The sequence below is a fragment of the Microchirus variegatus genome (assembly GCF_963457635.1).
Source record: "Microchirus variegatus genome assembly, chromosome: 21".
NCBI lineage: Eukaryota > Metazoa > Chordata > Actinopteri > Pleuronectiformes > Soleidae > Microchirus > Microchirus variegatus.
The window spans coordinates 12996665-13015025 of record NC_139822.1 but is presented as its reverse complement, the minus strand read 5'-3'; the positions used below and the strand labels follow the sequence as shown (position 1 = coordinate 13015025).

The 18361-nt window shown below is 41.3% G+C and overlaps 2 protein-coding genes across 2 annotated transcripts; one reads left to right on the top strand and one right to left on the bottom strand.

Moving 5' to 3' along the window:
- Positions 1-1212: 1212 nt before the first annotated feature.
- On the bottom strand, positions 1213-10344 carry nrde2 (NRDE-2, necessary for RNA interference, domain containing). Its single transcript, XM_083907847.1, has 19 exons — positions 10283-10344; positions 9786-9867; positions 9410-9604; positions 9145-9291; positions 8768-9024; positions 8226-8452; positions 7081-7305; positions 6756-6945; positions 6397-6530; positions 5848-5968; positions 5570-5745; positions 4840-5011; positions 4535-4755; positions 3942-4431; positions 2912-3327; positions 2624-2763; positions 2291-2432; positions 1575-1646; positions 1213-1427 (listed from the first exon to the last, which is right to left on the bottom strand). Exons 1-19 carry the CDS (start codon positions 10341-10343, stop codon positions 1302-1304), a joined length of 3594 nt encoding a protein of 1197 aa, XP_083763973.1. The 5' UTR covers position 10344; the 3' UTR covers positions 1213-1301.
- Positions 10345-11354: 1010 nt separating this feature from the next.
- LOC310942552 (tubulin beta-4B chain) lies at positions 11355-15469 on the top strand. Its single transcript, XM_083907955.1, has 7 exons — positions 11355-11489; positions 11698-11806; positions 13174-13284; positions 13408-13652; positions 13751-14073; positions 14162-14506; positions 14597-15469. The coding sequence occupies exons 1-7, from the start codon at positions 11433-11435 to the stop codon at positions 14742-14744; spliced, it is 1338 nt and encodes a 445-aa protein (XP_083764081.1). The 5' UTR covers positions 11355-11432; the 3' UTR covers positions 14745-15469.
- Positions 15470-18361: the final 2892 nt, after the last annotated feature.

The window sequence follows — 18361 nt, the reverse complement described above, 5'->3', positions numbered from 1 at the left end:
AGCATCTGTCAGAATCTGCAGAAAAATATCTTTCTTTTTTTGATAAACAAAACACACTGAATATGATTGGGTTTGATTAATTGTAAGGATAGAGCCAGTAAGTGTAATATCTATCAAATGTATCAGAACACACGGCAACACAGAGAATGACGGACTATATTGTGTTACATGGATTTATATATAGGCGGAAGAATACGTTCTAAACGTTGCGTCTGACGACACTGGGGAGAGTAGCGGTTTTGCATTTGAAAGGCGGATTCTGATTGGACGGAGCAGAGCCGCAATATTCTGTGCACTGTACAGGCGCCGCTGATTGGTCAGAGCAGATCTGCAATGCGTCAAACCACGGCGCGGCAACGGTTGCAGGAGGGAGCGATAAATACACTAGGTTGTGTTGAGAGTTATCATATGAGAATCAGACAGGTAGGAACTTTCTAGAGATTCTCAGGTGTTTTCTTCTGAAGTATAAAGTGATATATACGTTTCCTTATTAGACCAGAATTCTTGAAAAGAACAGGATTAAAACACATAAAACTATGTCAAACGCACAGAACAATTTACATGACATTTTAAATAAAAATAAAAACAAAACCTGGATGCTTGGATGAAGTTAACATCACCAAAATGAAAATTATGTCTTTGTAAACTTATTGCAGCAAGTTCTGTCATAGTTTTGTATAATTAGAGGTGCTGGATTACACCATCATTGCACCTCATCATAAAATAATACTAAATTTGAGGCTAAAAGCAATTCAACATCACACAGCACATACGTGATTATCACATTTATTGACAATGTCAGGTATTAAAACATAGCTCTATTCACTTTAAAAAATAAATGATTTTCAGACAGTATGCACTGAGGTGCAAAATTGCATTATTTTTTGACTGATAACTTCATTAGTCACTCTTTACTAATGTATTGATTCACTGATACAACTGACACTTTGAAGCAAAAGCGAAACCATCACTTAACATTAAGTTGTACTTCAATACCATCAATGCAACCCTGTTGTGGTTAGGTCAGTTCTAACTGAACTCATAAAATTGTCAAGTCATATTTTAGTTGCTTTTTGTGAATTGATGGACATGTACTGTTGATTTATGACCTCATTTTGTACAAGGATGGCTCTTTGTCCAACTTTCAGTGAGACTGATGCAACTTCACTGATCAAAACAGCAGCTATGTGCCCAAAAAGCATCTCGGTTTGCGTATATGCGTCTGCTACCACAGGTTGCCATATATGGCTTGGCACTGGAGCAAAGTCAGGGTGAGCTCTTGAACAAAGTGTGCAGTGTGTTCAGTCTTCCAGCAGTATATCCAGTTCTTCCAAAGGCAGTCTGAGTCGGAGTTCTTTCTCTGTCATCAGATCTACGAACTGCTGCAGATGCTCAGGGAAAAGCTTCACAGCATCCATGTATAAACCCTGATCACACATTTGTATAAATATAAAAGTTACATTCATACACAACCAGAGGGAAAAAGAGAAAAAGGGAAGATAATTATTTTTGTATAGTCTGGAAAACAATCCAGGGATTGCCTGCTGTTATAAAATGTCACTTTTGTGTCTCACCTTAACCCAGGGAATATTCTGTAAGGCCTTGTAAAAGATTGATGTGGCCTTATCCACCTTCCCCTCAGACACCTACAAATACACACACAGCACATATCATAGACTTTAAGTCAATATTTAGGCATACTACAAATATTCAAATACACAAAGCAGATCTGTTTGGGCTGGTCTTACGTTGTGTTAGTTCTAATACTTAAGGGTAAGAGATAATTATTTTTGCTCCCTTCCATAATACTCTAATACTTTTATAATCTACTAATTAATATTCATTACTGCCTTTGTCTTGTTCGAGTGGATAAACAAATGAGAGGCGATTAGGCCTCTGTCAGTGACTACATTTACCAACACTTGATTTTATTATCCGAGTAGGATTTTATTTGGATTAATACGTTGCTAATAAAACATTACATATTCCTGTGTACACGTAACACAGCATAATCTGATGCTTCACATCTACATAATGATCAGTGTTTTGAAAGCTGCCATAGGATGTTTCAATGTAATTAACACATCTACATAACATGATTAAAATCATATAACTGCTTAATCTGATTAGTGCCAATTCACGGTATGAATGAGGTCATACTCTTGTATGTAAAAAGAAAGAAAAAAAAGGTAAGATGCTTTTTTTCTTTTCTTACTCTGGTTAATATTAGACTAGATTAAGTTTAGGTCAACAAGACTAATAGTTTTGTGTATACCATTTGCAATCTTACCAGGAAGTACATATACATCCTCCAAAGTAACGGACAGCGGGTCCCCGTCTCTGTTGCTATGGCGCTTTCAAACAGTCCACGGATACGGTTGCTGAGGCCATTCTCTGGCAGGACAGTCAAGTTGGCATACTGGAAAGAAGACCTACACAAACAATATTTTGCTTTTAAAAAGTGATTAACATATGGTGTTTCTAAAATGACTACTTGGTTATTTTGAATTTTGGAAGACAATACATGTGATGACTTCCTTGGCTTGGAAACCTGAGAAGTTAATTCCCAGGTAACACGAGTGCAGGAAAACCCCACAACTAATTTGATGGTTTCTGTTATTACCTCTGAGCAGCGTCCACCAGCTGCTTCCTTTGTTGTTCAGTCACAATGGCAAAGAGGCGCGGCACCACACTGTAGTTGTCCCTGGTTACAGAGTGAAAGAAGCGACGCGCTCTGCCGGCACTATGGTAACGGTTTTCCACCTGAAAACAAATCACATGAGGGTTGCCATGCCAAAATAATCACAAACGGGCTCTGTGCAGATTAGTTGGAAAAAGCACTCAGAAGATGCTTTGACCAAATGTCTGAGCACTTGGATGTATAAAAATGAATTCAGTTTTGGAAACCTACCTGTATGTATATGCTCCACAGGGGGGCGCTGCTGGGCCAGGTTGAGAGGGCAGATGTCAGCATTTGTCTCAGTGTGGCCAGTGGAAACACACTGATGCTGTTGTGGTACCTGAGCAAGGCAGCCTGCTGCACTGCTAATGCCTGACACTCTGACACTAGCTTGGGAATATAGTGCCTATTGGAATGGTTGGAGTCAGAGGCAGAATTTCTAGCATCAGTGCTACGATGGTTATGTTCTTCATTGCTATTAAGTTGCTTATCTAATGTTAGTGTGTGATGCAGCGCCTCCATCTTCTCTCTGGCCTGGCTGTAGACAGTGTGAGCTGCTTGGATGCCCACTGTGAGGTACTGGAACAGAGCATAGCAGCCAACAAGACCACTCAGCCTCAGCTTCTCTCCTGGAAGATCCTCTTTACCTAGTAGTAGAATAATTAGATTACAAATTAATTCAAGTTACTAAACCTGGGTAAAAAAAAAAACAACAAAAAACAGTACAATGTTATTTTTTGATACAGGTGAACATCTGCATAGTTTAGTTTTAAGTATCGAAATGTTGTGAGAAAAACTGGTTTATCTACTGCCTCTCTGGTCAAACACCAGCTATCCATCCATCGTCTACTGATTTTCATTGGTGCTTCTTTGCGTTATCAGTCATATTTCAACCTGTTTGCAGCCGTCTCACTTTAATTTTAAAGAACAATGTTGCTGTTGGTTCCATCCATCTTGATATAAAACAAATCACGCCCTTTGTTGCCATGTGACAATAGATCTAAACACTGCTATAATGAGAAACCCAGGGAGTCGTAAGGAGCTGACTGACCTAATCAGCATTGTGTGAACTAATTTGACAATGGTTTGCGTGTTGCAAACCATTGTCAAGTTGTTTAGATTTAAAAGTTATGAATTACAATTTTAAGACTATGGTATGGTCTGAAAAGAGTTAGGGTAACACTGATTATACTTTGAGAATGGACTGGACAAAGACAAAACTTTCCTACATGAAAATAAAACAGATGTTGAGAAAGCAAACCTTTTCTTTTGGTGTGAAGGTTGTTGAGGACTTGCTCTAAGGCTGACAAGTGGGATGTCAGGGTCTGCTCGTAAGACCGTCTGGCTTTCAGAACAGAGACTGGTGACAGGGACTGGGAGGATGAATCCAAAGAGCAAGTTCCTTCTGCTAGCTTCGCTAGTACCAACACAGCTGGAGACGTGGTTACATCAGCTTGTACCCCTCCTTGCACGCCTCCGTCCTCCACCTCGAGCTGGGACCACAGGAGACACAGCTCACAGAGGGTGGGGCTACTCAACCCTTTGGTTCCCTCTATCCCCGTAGCTGTAGTGAAGACTTTGCGAGCTTCGTCAAAGTTGCCCAGCATCCACTCCATGTGGGCATACTCACGCCACAGCACCAAAGATGAGCGGTTTTCAGGTTCCTTGAGCAGTCGTTTGGCAACCCGCTTGCTACTCTTGCCTTGAGAACGTAGACGTCTTTTGTTGCCACTGTGCAAGCAGCGCAAGACCTAACACGTGCACACAATGGTCAATAACTTTTTAACTGACAAAAAAGTTGACATTCTTTCAATTTCAATCGGAACTGGATTCATCAAAAGAACTAATTCTTACTTTGAGTTTCTCGTACTGCATCCAGCTGAGTGACAGAACCGCTTGGTCTCGTGGGCGAAGCACTGGTTGAACCATATTGAACACATTGGTGACAAACCTCTCGCCGTGCTTTCCAAGCCCCACCCATCTCCTGTTTCCCTGAAGAGTGGTCATGTGTCCTACAGAGCTAGTCCCAGGGTCAGCTAGGTCGTAGGAGGTCAGGGGACACTTGGGATCATGACCTAAGAATTCAAGAATTGGATTATGTTATATTACTTGCTTTCAACTGATTGTTACATTTAAATTTTTTTTTTATAAATCTTTACCCTGAGTGATTAAAGACAGGTTCTCCAGCAGAAGACCAGGCAGACAGAGGCCAGCAGAGAGCACAGAGTCAACAGGCAGCCCCAGGAAGGACAAGAAATGGAGGAGAAGACTGAGCTGGAGCTCTGGTGAAGACAGATAAATCAGGGATGGACCGATGTCATCAAATAGCACCTGGAGTAAGTGAGAGAGGAGGGTGGAGATACTTGTTTGTTAGTTAGTTTGTGGAGAGACGGGATTGGTTCCGTTTGGTACGTCACACAATGACTTGCTTTCAATTGTCAAACATTGAAAAGGGTGCCAGTCGTAATGGCCTTGTTCCTACAGGGTAAAGCTCAAAACACTGCAATCTGTTGACTGACTGAGAGAGAATCATCTTTTTACATGAACATTATGGTGTTGTTTTTCTGTGCAGACTTGTAAACAAAGCTGGTCTTCATGCCAAGAAGAAAGAACGCAAAACGGTGGATGTCCTCTATTGTTGCTCTTTGCTTAATGTATTGCTTTCTTCTTCTTAATGGAATTACTTTATGGGCTACACTGTGTTGCATTGGTATGATGTCATGCTGTTCAAATAGCTGACGCAGCTATCACCCTGTGGCCCACACACTCCATGGTGCCAATGCAGTAATGGGCCTATAAATCTATTTAGCAACTTAAATAGAACACAATGTCCATGACACTTTAAATGACATAATATGAAAACTTCACATAATGTCCAACCATCCCTACCTGTCTGTCCGGATCCTCACAGTCCTCTTCTGATTGCCCTTTAGCTTTGTCAGGCCTCCAAGGCAACCACTGAGCTGCTTCACGAGACGACTCCACGTCCAGCCACACTGTTCCTCTGGGTTGGCTCCGATCCTTCACCTCCTCCTCCTCCTCTTCTTCCTCATCCTCTTCATCATCTATGGAAACACACAAGCACATGACGTTTGTTGTCGTTTACATAGCTCTAGCACAAAAAATACTTCCAGACTTACATCAACACTCTACAGTTTGTGTTTCACCTGCACTTGGCTGTATCCACCCTCCACGCTCTTGTTGGACCATCCAGGATTTCCAGCCTCTGGCCCCCAATTCCCCAATCCTTGCCTCCCCACTGTCCCAAAACGGCTCGAAGAACTCCACCTACACATACACACAAACAAATACATCATTGGAGTAATTGTGGAGGGTGCTGACATAGGGCGATAGGCAGGGTACACCCTGGATAGGTCACCAGTCCATCACAGTGCCACATAAAGACAAACAACCATCCACTCTCACACTAAAAATCCTACGATCAATTTAGAGTGTCCTAATTGCCTAATCCTAAAATGTACATGTTTTTGGACTGTGGGACGAAACCGGAGAAAACCCACACACACACACAGGTAGAACATGCAAACTCCATGCAGAAAGGCCCTTGTTCCGACTGGGTCGTGTACCCGGGAGTGCTAACCACAACTATACCAAAGTAACTGAGTGAAATAATCTTGCAAGGCAAAAGAAAACCCTTTATAGGTGTGGGCAATTTCCTGGTTGTGACTGTGTGCAAAACGAGCAAACAAACAAACCTGCTGCTTGGTGGTCAGTTTTTGTACACTGTCAGGTTTGAAGAAAGTGAAGTCTATCATGGCCTGAAACAGAGAGATGGCCTTCTCTGAGTGACCAGCCTGACGCAGGAAATGACACTGTTGGACAAGGATACCTGGACAGAAAGATGCAAAAGGGTCAAATGACAATAAAATAAAAGCTTTGGTTGTCTGGATGATATGTTTTCTCTTCACCAAAATCAAATTAAAATAGTTTTTTTTTTTCAAATACTCTGATCTGAAGTCAACTCTGAAATGTACATAGGGAAACTAACAATTATTCTCTGATCAGTTCTCTCACAGTGAAAAAAGGGTAACAACTAAACAAACACAGGTCATACCCAACATATCCTCCTCAATCCCTGGGAGAGCTGGATGAGAGACCATGCTGCCATCTCGTACAGAGCTGAGTGTGCTCAGACACTTCCCATACGCTGTATTGACCCGTGACACCGTGAAGTTGCTAAAGTAGCTCTGGGTGAAGAGCAGATACTCCCTCCACAGGGGGGCACTGTTTGGGTGGATGAACACCTAGGGTATCAGAGATAAATCACAAGTTAACTTCTCTAGAACAACTGTAAGTTCTACTCAGATATGTAGAGACACAAAAGGCAATTCTGACTTAAGAGTGAGTTACGTGGAAATACGTTAAACTTGTAGACTGACCAGTTTCTTCCATTCTTTAGCGAGAGCTGAAGGCTCCCAGAGTTCCTGGCAGATCCTGAGCCTCTCCAGCTGCAGAGCAATGCAGCCAGGGTTGGTGTCCACTGCGCGCTCCGCAATGCTGAGCTTTTTCTCCAACACGGCTCGGTAGGAAGACCTGCGGTGCTCGGTTGACTGGCTCTCTCGCTGCTCCTCTTCACCTCCAAACTCTGCTAAATTCAGCTCATCCTAGAGAGATAGAGAGATAGAGAAATGAGAACGATTATAGAGATAATACTGCAACTAACTTACTTTATTACTCAAAAGCAATTCAAAGATTCAAAGGAGAATTCTGTCATTTGCTGATAATTGTAGGCTTTGCCAAGTAGATTACCCTGAGGAATGTGCTGAAAACAACCATGTGGTTTAACAGCCACAATGTATAACAGCCTGTAATTACCTTGTACTAGAATGGTCTAGAATTTGACTTTGAAATTTAAATGCAACTATGCGTGTTCACAAAGAATACGCACGTCTATCGGTCAAAGGCTGTAACTGTGCGTCAAGAACACAATTAAACAGTATTTATTATCACTCATCTCAAACACTCCATGATATGGTGTGTGTTGATATGTATATCAGCTTGTATAGTACACCCCAAACCATCAACTGCACTTATTAAACTAGTCCTGCACTATTTCTGAAACATCGTTTAACTTATTTGTTCCTTTTTTTCTGTGTCTTTTGTGCAAGTACACAGAGAATTGGAAAACCTGAATACAATTCCTTGAATGTGCACAGCGCTCATACAGCTGGGCAATAAAGCTCATTCTGATGCAGTTGTGTTATTGTCCGCACTGTTTTGTGTTTGATTGTTTAAAATCAGTTGCAGCCAGGTCAATCACGTATACTATAGCCAGAAAACATGATAAACTATATAAATACTGTATATTGTTACATCCCACACAATCTTCTATTAAAAAAATAATTGCAATAACATCTGACACTTATGCGAGGCTCATATATTTTATACACATGAAATTCCATTATCAGCTATATTGAATTGAACAATATTTAAAGATATGAATCTATCATTTCTAATTTGTTACAAGTTAATCTACCATCATCGCTGTCAATGTTTATGGCTTATTCATTTAGAGTCTTCATACCTGGTATTTGATGAATTTTATCCACAGCTGTGTGTCTGTTGGCTGTTCTCTGAGCTGCCTGTTAAACTCTTCAGTCCTCTTGGTCGTGAGTGCCGTGCTCTTTCCTACGTCTGTGTCTTGTTTCTGCTGCTCTGTCTGGTCCGGCTGTCCCTTCCCCTGAAGCCAGAGGGCCGTGGAGGAGTCATACACACCGAGCGGATTTACCGATGATGTCTGCACTCTTTCACCTGGATTGACACATCGATTGATCGATTATAACAAAGAAATCATTAAAAATTATTCATTTTGGTTCGTGGACAAAAAACTAAACATTTGAGGACTTTATCATTTCAAGGTTTTGGGTTAACACCAGTCAACATGGACAAAACGACTCATCGGTTAATCGAGAAAATAATCGATAGATGAATCGATTATGAAAAGAATCATTAGTTAGATCATTTTAAGTTAGACGTAAGGGTTAAAGAATGTGACAGAGTTGTCTTGATACAATATTGTTGAGTTGTGATAACAGTATTGCCATTTTCAATTTCTGAATGTCTTACTTGCGTCTTCTCCATTGTTCTTCACATTGTCAACACTCAGTGAGAGGAAGGAGCTGATGACATCACCACAATCCTTTGGTAATGTGGTGAGCGCAGCTTCTGACCTCAGCAGCTGTCGACTGACTGCAGAGAAGTATCTGTCTGCTCCTTTCTTCTTGTCTCCACTTTTCTGTTTTTTATTCGACTCCGACTCGTCCCAACTGACTCCTTGTCGGCGAGGATCCAGACCCATCGACGAGCTGCCTTTCCGCTTATACCTGCAACACACAGTTTCAAAATTGCAGTCCCACTTTCCCACTCCAGATTTTAAGCTCCATTCAAAACAAACTTCACATTCTGAAGTGACTGCAGAAAGAGTGCGTGAAGACACGTGATACCTTGCAACATCTCCTCTGTACAGGGACTTGTAGGTCCAGTTGGCAGGGTCTGGTTTACGGTCCACACAGTAGGGGTGATCTGTGGGCGACTGCAGATCATCCAGCCAGGAGAAACAACTAGCTAATGGAGCTAGTTGTTTCTGTGATCTGGGGGAATGGAATTGCACACAACCGCACACACACACACACACACAAAATACAGAGCAAAGGTAAGTCAGTGTGTAAAAAATAAACTCATGAAATAATCTGTGATGTATGTTTGTACCTCTTTTCCTCTTGTTCCCTTTTGAGATCACTGGGATAGGTGGTTTCAGAGTCAGAGCCGCTGCTATGTGAACACCTCCCACCCTTCTTCTTTTTGTGCTTTTTCTTTTTTTTCCTCTTCTTTTTCTTCTTTTTGGGGGGAGCACTGTGATCTTCCTCTTCTTCCTCTGCAGAGCTGCTCAACTCTCGGTCTACACTTAAGAATCACAGGGTTGATTCAAAGTTAATGTGAGGTGGAACATGTTAAAACTTAACAGTCAAGGAAAACCATGAGAAATGCACAGGGAAAACTGCTTAATGTAAACACACAAAGGGAAAGCTATGCAGTATGATTTCTGTGAGCCCAAATGTGGCTTTTCTTTCAGATACTGTGTTACCTTTTTTCTTTCTTTAAAATGTGACTGTGAAGAGAGAGGGCATCCTTCGTCTGAAAACTCTTGTTGTTCAGCCAGTTCAACCCTGAAAGCAGTAAAGGACAAAGGTGATTTTTGATCATTTGTTGTCTTTTTGGAATCATTGTTGTGACTTGTTTTAAATTGCAGTGGAAACAACATGCCCTAACACAGGGCATACATTTCTAACAAGAAGCCCACTCATAACTATACTAGAGTCTGAGTTGGCCACAAAATAACCCGAGTTAATTGAGTTGGCTAACCCCAACCCAACATATTATGAACATTATTTGTTGGAGCTCATCAGTAATAAAGTCAGTGTCTGCCAAAGTCTTTCTTCGAGTTTCAACGACAGTCAAACGGAGGAGCAGCTAACATATGCTAGCTTAGCTTGTCGTTTTGCCCATTTATCATCTCCATATAATGACAACACGGTATTGATACGATACGCAAACGACTCGACGCGCACGTAACACGGTCACCTTTTGGCGAATCTTCAACTTTTTCACTGGTACTTTCTGCAAACGCTGGAAACAGAGCCATGACGGTTCGTCGCATACAAACAGTCGCACGAAAATGACGTCACTTGGCGGGCGGGCGGCTTAAAAATAAACGTCTCACTATAAGAAGAAAACAATAACATTTACTGCTGACTTCCTCATACAATGCCACAGAAAACCCACAATATGTATAGTTTATAGTAAACATCGACAACAAAGCAATTTCAACTATTATGTATGTATTTAATTAATTGGTCCTGCATAAAATAAAATATGAGTAGAATAAATATTAAATCTGTAGATTTAATGTTAATTGTATATTTATCAGTAGAGGATCTCTTTTCTATGTAGATGTGAGACATTAGTGCTAGAAAATTGGACCAAAAAATTAAATTAAATACATACAAGGATGGATTGTTATTATAGGATAGGGAGGTAGATGGATTGGGAAGATACAAAAGTGGGGAGACACATTGGCTATCTATTGGAGTGGGGGTGGGGAGAAATTGATGGAATGAAAAATATCGCTAATCACTTTTTAGACACCAAGTATTGTTTTTTTTAAACCATTATTTTTAAACTGATGTTATAAATAAAACGTTTTTGTGGATAAACACATTTATGTTAAATAACATGACAAAACAATTACGTTTCAGTCCACTAGATGGTGCCAAGTGCTAACTTTCACTAGGGATCCATTCCAGCTATTGTGCAATATATGATTTCGCAAATACTTATTTCGTGATAATATCGTATCGTGGTGTCTGTCCGCAGTTGTATTTCTGTTCCTATCCACCATGGATGTATTACATCCATGCTATCCACCCATCATCCATCAATCGTATTACGGGTCTCTTCACTGTTGCTCTATTGTGTTCCCAAGACGACGGATACTCCCAAGCATCAGCCAATCAGAAATCCACAGCTAATTTTCTCGACCAATCAGATTCCGTGTATGTTTTGACGGACGGTGAATTGGTCCAATGGCGTTGGCCTACAGTCTATGGGTGGTAACACTTCTGTCGGTGCCTAGCGCTCTTAAGTTAGTCGGTTGCTGGACCTCATTGTAACAAGCCGCCTTGTCTAATACTCCTGCTTCGACGTCGTCTACAAGTTTTAAATTTCAGCCAAAATGAGGGAAATCGTTCACCTGCAGGCCGGCCAATGTGGAAACCAAATTGGAGCTAAGGTTTGGAAAAAATAACTTTGACCGCGCCTCGCCGAATATGTTTTGGCGGGCTGCTAAATTAGCTTACATTACGAAAAGGCTAATGATAGCACGAGTGTCGTCGTTAGGTTTGATTGTCGCATACGCAGAGGATCGAGTCATGCTGATTAACTGGCTTCTTGTGTCTTCTAATTTCAATTGTCTGATATTCTCCATTTTGTGGTTCCAGTTCTGGGAGGTGATTAGTGACGAACATGGCATCGACCCGACCGGAACATACCACGGGGACAGCGACCTGCAGCTGGAGAGAATCAATGTGTATTATAACGAGGCGACAGGTTAGCTTTCTTTTGATGGATGTTCAGATTTTCTATTACCTTGTTCGGGCCTTCAGGAGCCAAGAGAATGTAAAACCACACTGCATTATCGCAGTCGTCCAGCAGGGTGTCCATGCTTCCGATGGAAGTCACTCCAAATCAGGCTTCACAATCCCACGGGCCCCGATGACTCCACTTCCTAGTTACCGTCTCCCCGTTTCTGCGGTCCATTGAAATCAACAAACCGCCCAGCTAACGACATTAGCCTCCACAAACATGACTCGCCTCTAAATTCACACAATGAAGGCCTCATGTACGCATGAGACCATTCAATAGCACCTTTAAGGCAAAACTGAGGGCAAGACGGCCTGTTTTTTTTCCCCCCACACAACGCATAGCTAAGGTGTGTCAACCGCGGGGAATTAGAGAATCAATAGAAACCGGCTCGATCGTTCTGGCCAAATTTAGTTCAATATTATCTGGTATTTTACCACAGTCGACCTTAATAATTTCCTTCGCTTTTTTGATTTTGATGATTTTGTCACTGCTTGTGTAAGCTGTCGTCATCATCTGCCGTCTTGCCTTGCATTTATGCGCACACTAAAAAAACTAAAACGAACAGCTTGGTAAATGTAATTTGAGCGCCCAACCTCTTTCTAGAATAAAACCACAAGGTGCGTCACATAAATAAATAAACAAATCAATGATTAGTTGTTGCAGGGTTAGGTGTGTGTATGAATCATTTTAGTTTTTTGACTGTTTAATTAACTTCTAATTACAAAGCTAGCATTTAAAATATAAGACAAGAAAATAATCTACATCTTGTCTGGAAAAGATAATCGAGTTGCAGCCTTAAATAATACACAACATGAAGAACACCTGTAACAGAAGAAGGACAATAAAAAAAATATAGGTTAAAATAGTTCAAAATACAAGGACATCCAAAAATTAATTAAATGTATTTTCAGCTATCTTTTAAATGTTTTCACAGTTGCTGTGGAGCGTAGGCTTATAGGAGAGCAAAAGCCTTAATGAGCAAAATCACCATTTGTATTGAGACAAGCATCAGGGACAATCAATAGACTATGGCCGGAGGACAAACGGATCTCTTACGTTAATTAAGATTGGATTGTCATACAGAGGAAAGTTAACCAAATTGAGAAGCTTCACTGTCTGCATAATTGATGAAGACCTCAGTCTTGCCTGTAATCAGCACTAAAAAGGTTTTGGTAATGTAGTCTTTAGCAGAGCTAAATGCTTTCAATTTTGTTTGGTAGCAAAATATTAAATAAATGACAACATAAAATGGTACTGATGGAGAAATAAAACTTCTCCTTGCATGAGCAACATTTTTTTCTTCATCTCCGTGTCTGTGCTTTCATGACTAGGTGGGAAGTATGTCCCCCGTGCAGTGCTGGTCGACTTGGAGCCTGGAACGATGGACTCTGTGAGGTCTGGTCCCTTTGGCCAGATCTTCAGACCTGACAACTTTGTCTTTGGTGAGAATTTAAGTTAAAGTGTCATGTCAATTTTTAACATTTCAAATCTGATAGTGTGGAGTGGATTCGAGAGGCTTTGTCGCCACAGCTGTGATAATGATCTTGCATTTGCATGTTACGCAGGCCAGAGTGGGGCTGGTAATAACTGGGCCAAAGGCCATTACACTGAAGGAGCTGAGCTGGTGGACTCTGTGTTGGATGTGGTAAGAAAGGAGGCGGAGAGCTGCGACTGCCTGCAGGGCTTCCAGCTCACACACTCTCTGGGAGGAGGCACAGGCTCCGGTATGGGCACATTGCTCATCAGCAAAATCCGGGAGGAGTATCCAGACCGCATCATGAACACTTTCAGTGTGGTGCCCTCACCAAAGGTCCGCATCATCTTTTACAATGTCCCCAAATGATTGTCTCCATGTTTTTTTTTTTTTTTCTCCCTCATGCTATAACGCCGTCCCTTCTCCCTCTGCAGGTGTCAGACACAGTGGTGGAGCCCTACAACGCCACCCTGTCTGTCCACCAGCTGGTGGAGAACACAGATGAGACCTACTGCATTGATAATGAGGCTCTGTACGACATCTGCTTCCGCACACTCAAACTCACCACTCCCACATATGGTGACCTCAACCATCTTGTGTCAGCCACCATGAGTGGGGTGACCACCTGCCTGCGTTTCCCAGGCCAGCTCAATGCTGATCTGAGAAAACTGGCCGTCAACATGGTGCCCTTCCCCAGGCTGCACTTCTTCATGCCAGGCTTCGCTCCCCTGACCAGCAGGGGCAGCCAGCAGTACAGGTATGGATATCCAAATTTTAGATACAAAGCGAGGAAGTTCTGTTTTAATGAATTTAAAATCAAATTGAATTGTCTCTGTTTCTTTCAGGGCTTTGACGGTCCCTGAACTCACCCAGCAGATGTTCGATGCCAAGAACATGATGGCTGCCTGCGACCCACGTCACGGCCGCTACCTTACAGTCGCCGCCATCTTCCGTGGTCGCATGTCCATGAAGGAGGTTGACGAGCAGATGCTGAACGTGCAGAACAAGAACAGCAGCTATTTTGTGGAATGGATCCCCAACAACGTCAAGACAGCAGTCTGTGACATCCCACCACGTGGCCTCAAAATGGCTGCCACCTTCATTGGCAACAGCACCGCCATCCAGGAGCTGTTCAAGCGCATCTCAGAGCAGTTCACCGCCATGTTCCGCCGCAAGGCCTTCCTCCACTGGTGAGTGAAATCAGAATTATGTTAGGACAGTTCTTGCCCAGAATTCATACTCGAATGCCCGAGAGTAATTATTTTCTTTGTTTGTTTTAGGTACACAGGCGAAGGTATGGATGAGATGGAGTTCACAGAGGCTGAGAGCAACATGAACGACCTGGTGTCCGAGTACCAGCAGTACCAGGACGCCACTGCTGACGAAGAGGGCGAGTTTGACGAGGAAGAAGAGGAAGAGGCGGCCTAGATACCTACAATGATCTTGTTCATACTATGCAAGAGTGTAGGGTTGAAAGATAAATTTGAAGTCGATAATTTGGACAATTAAAAGCAAAACGATGCAATAATTCCGCTTGCAGTTGTCAAACGATAACGAGTCAAATTCTCAATTTTTCCAGCCTCGATTTAAGAAAGGATACAATTTTCACATGTCAAGTGAAATCTCACTGTTTTTCTGCTGTTCTACCTTCATGCTTCCTATCTCCAGTTTTGGATATGAATGTTTTTTTTCCTTTCACCCCTCTGTAGATTTGACAATCGGATGGTTTGCGAATGTCATGTCACTGTAGTCAAAGCTCTCTTGTTTGTAGCAGGCACCTGCTGACCACAGTATAACGTGCTCAGCGGTAGCATCGTGGTGTAAATGATCGACATGGTTCTGTACAATATTTTGTCTTTTTCCAAGTGTCGGGTCGAAAATGGATATGTGAAGAAAGAATGTTACGGTGATCAGTTCAAGGCGCTTTCTACTGAATGTAAACCTTTCTGTTCCATACAAAAAAGCAACACCTTTTAAACATAATTAAATTTGATCCATTTGTTTTACCCAAGTTGTATGTTTTTTAGTTATTGGACAAAATAAACTTAATGCACTACAAGATGAAGATTCAAAGTAAAAGCTGTTGAGAACTGTCACTTTGTTGCTGACATTGAAGGTTGTGATGGGTTTAAATAAAGTCCGTTTGAATTGGTGCTAAATAGTGTTCACTGTCTTTAACTTCAAATACGATTGGTATGAAAGTGGGCTATTGGTCAAATATAACCGTCAAACCAAAACATGTATATTTAAGGTTGATTTGCAGCTGGAAGCTTCAGACTACTAAAATGGTTCCCTTTGCACAGCAGCCATTTTGCAGCACTCGTCTTAGATTAATTGACATGGCGGCAATTACCCAAGGATGGGTTGCTGAACGGATCTACCGTAATGTCCGGATTTTATTTACTAGTACATTATTCATCTTGATATGAGGTCAGGATCTCTGCGAATTGCCAAAATGGCTGCTGTTCAAAGGCCACCACCTCCTTTGTCTAAAAAGGAGGTGGTGGCCTTTGACGAGTCTCTTATCATAGCTTTCAAAAATGATTTTATCAGCTGATTTAGAAACTGAATTTGACCTGTAAATACTATAGATCCTCACATAAGCTGTAGATGTCTTAATACTGAATATGATACAGATGTGCATATGATAATATTCTATACATACCTATCCAAATCCATCATTGAAGATGGCTGTACGAGGCTTTAATCCTTGATCTCACCACATCAGACTGTAACGACCTAAAAAGGACATTATATAACAAAGAATACATGAAATACCGGTGGTTTTGACCTTATTCTACTTTTATTTTGTCGCTATTGTTTTATGACCTGTTAAAGTACATACAACAGGGTTTTGTTACGGCACATAAATCTCACATGTATCGGTTACAGGGTGGAGGAAAAGTTGACGAGCTGACACGGTTCCCTCTTCCGTCTCTGCAGCAGGAGGAAAAGAAGCCGTGCGGATATATTTGCATGACAGAAAACAAATCTTTTGAAACCAAACCCATTTCCTTTGTTCACACACACAACAGACAAAAAGGACGGATAGCCATCTCTTTGTGTTACACAGCTTGTGTTAAACTTATCACATGGATTTGGGGGGATCTTTGTTTTCCAGGTTAGGGTTAGTGTGGATAAACTATTAAATCTGCTTTAAGCTACATACCATTCATACCAAACATCCATAAGCTACACTTGGAGATGGTGACTTGTGCAAGAAGAAATAAGAGAGAAGCTCAGTTATTGAAACAAGTTTGCCCTTATATTTTATATTTAGTTGTTTTTTAGTTATATGTCCAGTTTGGCAGAAATTGTATATACTAGTGTATTATCGCTTTGAAATACAAATCATGGGCCACACGGTGTTGCCTTGCAGCAAGGAAGTTGCTGGTTCACATCCCGATTCTTACGTTATTGGACACCATAGGGTGTGAAAGCGAGAGTAAAATTTGTGTTTTGTCTCCGATTGTACCCTGCATTTTGACCCATGTCAGCTGGGATTAGCTCCAAGCAGCCTCGTGACCCTAATGTGGAAGATAAAGCGGTAGACAATGAACGAATGAATACGAGTCGTTCCACTTTTGCGGCCTTAGAATTTGCCATTTACACAGTATGCATTTAGGCAAGGACCCTGCTGCCATCTTGTGTTTCCATGTTTCTACAGCAGCCTGAGTGGATTAACTAACCAGTACATTTGTTTCACGTTTTAAAGCAGAAGATTAATATGCTAACAAGGAAGAGCCATATATATACACACATACACACACACGTGTATATACGTACATATACACACACACACATTTATATACATGCATATATATATACCTATATACACATATATAAACATAATATACATACAGCATAGCATTGTCCAAAATATCTCGGTATGCTGAAACATTAAGATTGTCCTTCATTGGTGATTAGGGGCCGAGAGACCAAAGCCTGATTGAAACACCTGAATTCAATACTTAACAGGTGTGGCCAAATACTTTTGTCCATATAGTGCATGTCAATTCAATAATGAGATTAAAAAAATCAAAGCCAAATTGCTCTGTTTACCTTCCCATGGTCCTCTTTGATGGTCAGCGGTTTCCCTCTCTGTCTCCTCCACACATGGATCTGTGGCTCTGCAGCGTCTCGTCTTGGTGGTAGGGGACTGGTTTCAGGGCTGCTGTGGTTTGGAAAGGCCCCATTTCCTCCAGGGGCTATTATTAGTCAATTTATTCATATATATTTGTGTTATTTGTTTCATTTTCTAAGCACTCTGGTCAAAATTCCTCCAACTCAAGTGGCACTTGGACAGTGACTTGTGGAATGACATTATTACCAGTACTACTATCTATCAGTAATCAACAGTACATGGTTCAGATTTTAAGCGTGTAAAAGTCACTGGCTATATATCACAGGGTTCCCACACCTTGGTTGACATCAAATTCAACAACATTTCAAGCGTTTTCCAGGACCAGCGGTCTAAAGCTCATGAACTGAATGTGCTGACACAGCTCCCAGGCATCACGTCATTTGCTCTCTCTTGCGTAACATTACTCGCTGATTGTTCTGCATGGAATCTCATGTCAACAACGGAGAGAGACAGTGGACACGGTGGAATTTAAAAACAATTTTTTTTGTTTTACAAAACCATTGTTTCAAAACTGCACAAAATTCAATGACACGTTCGACTTCACATCTCATTTTCTCCATGCTTTGAATAGAAATCCACTGCCTCGCAACCAGGGAGAAGGAATGAAACTTGTATTTTTTATACTTAATAGCAAAACAGCACCGACAGCAGCAGTGACACTGTGTAACACTATTGGACAAAATGACTGTTGTTATTTCCCCTACTTATTACTCATTAAAACAAAAAAAAACAGATGTTAACGTGGAAAAAGTAAAGGCACGTTGGCCAAAAAAAAAGGACAAATGAGTGTTTATTTTCACAATAAAGAAACAAGTTAACATTAAAAAAAAAGAAAGAAGTAAAATTGTGCAACAGACTCACCACTGTTTCATGGAATTTATGGTTTGTATGGACAGAAAGG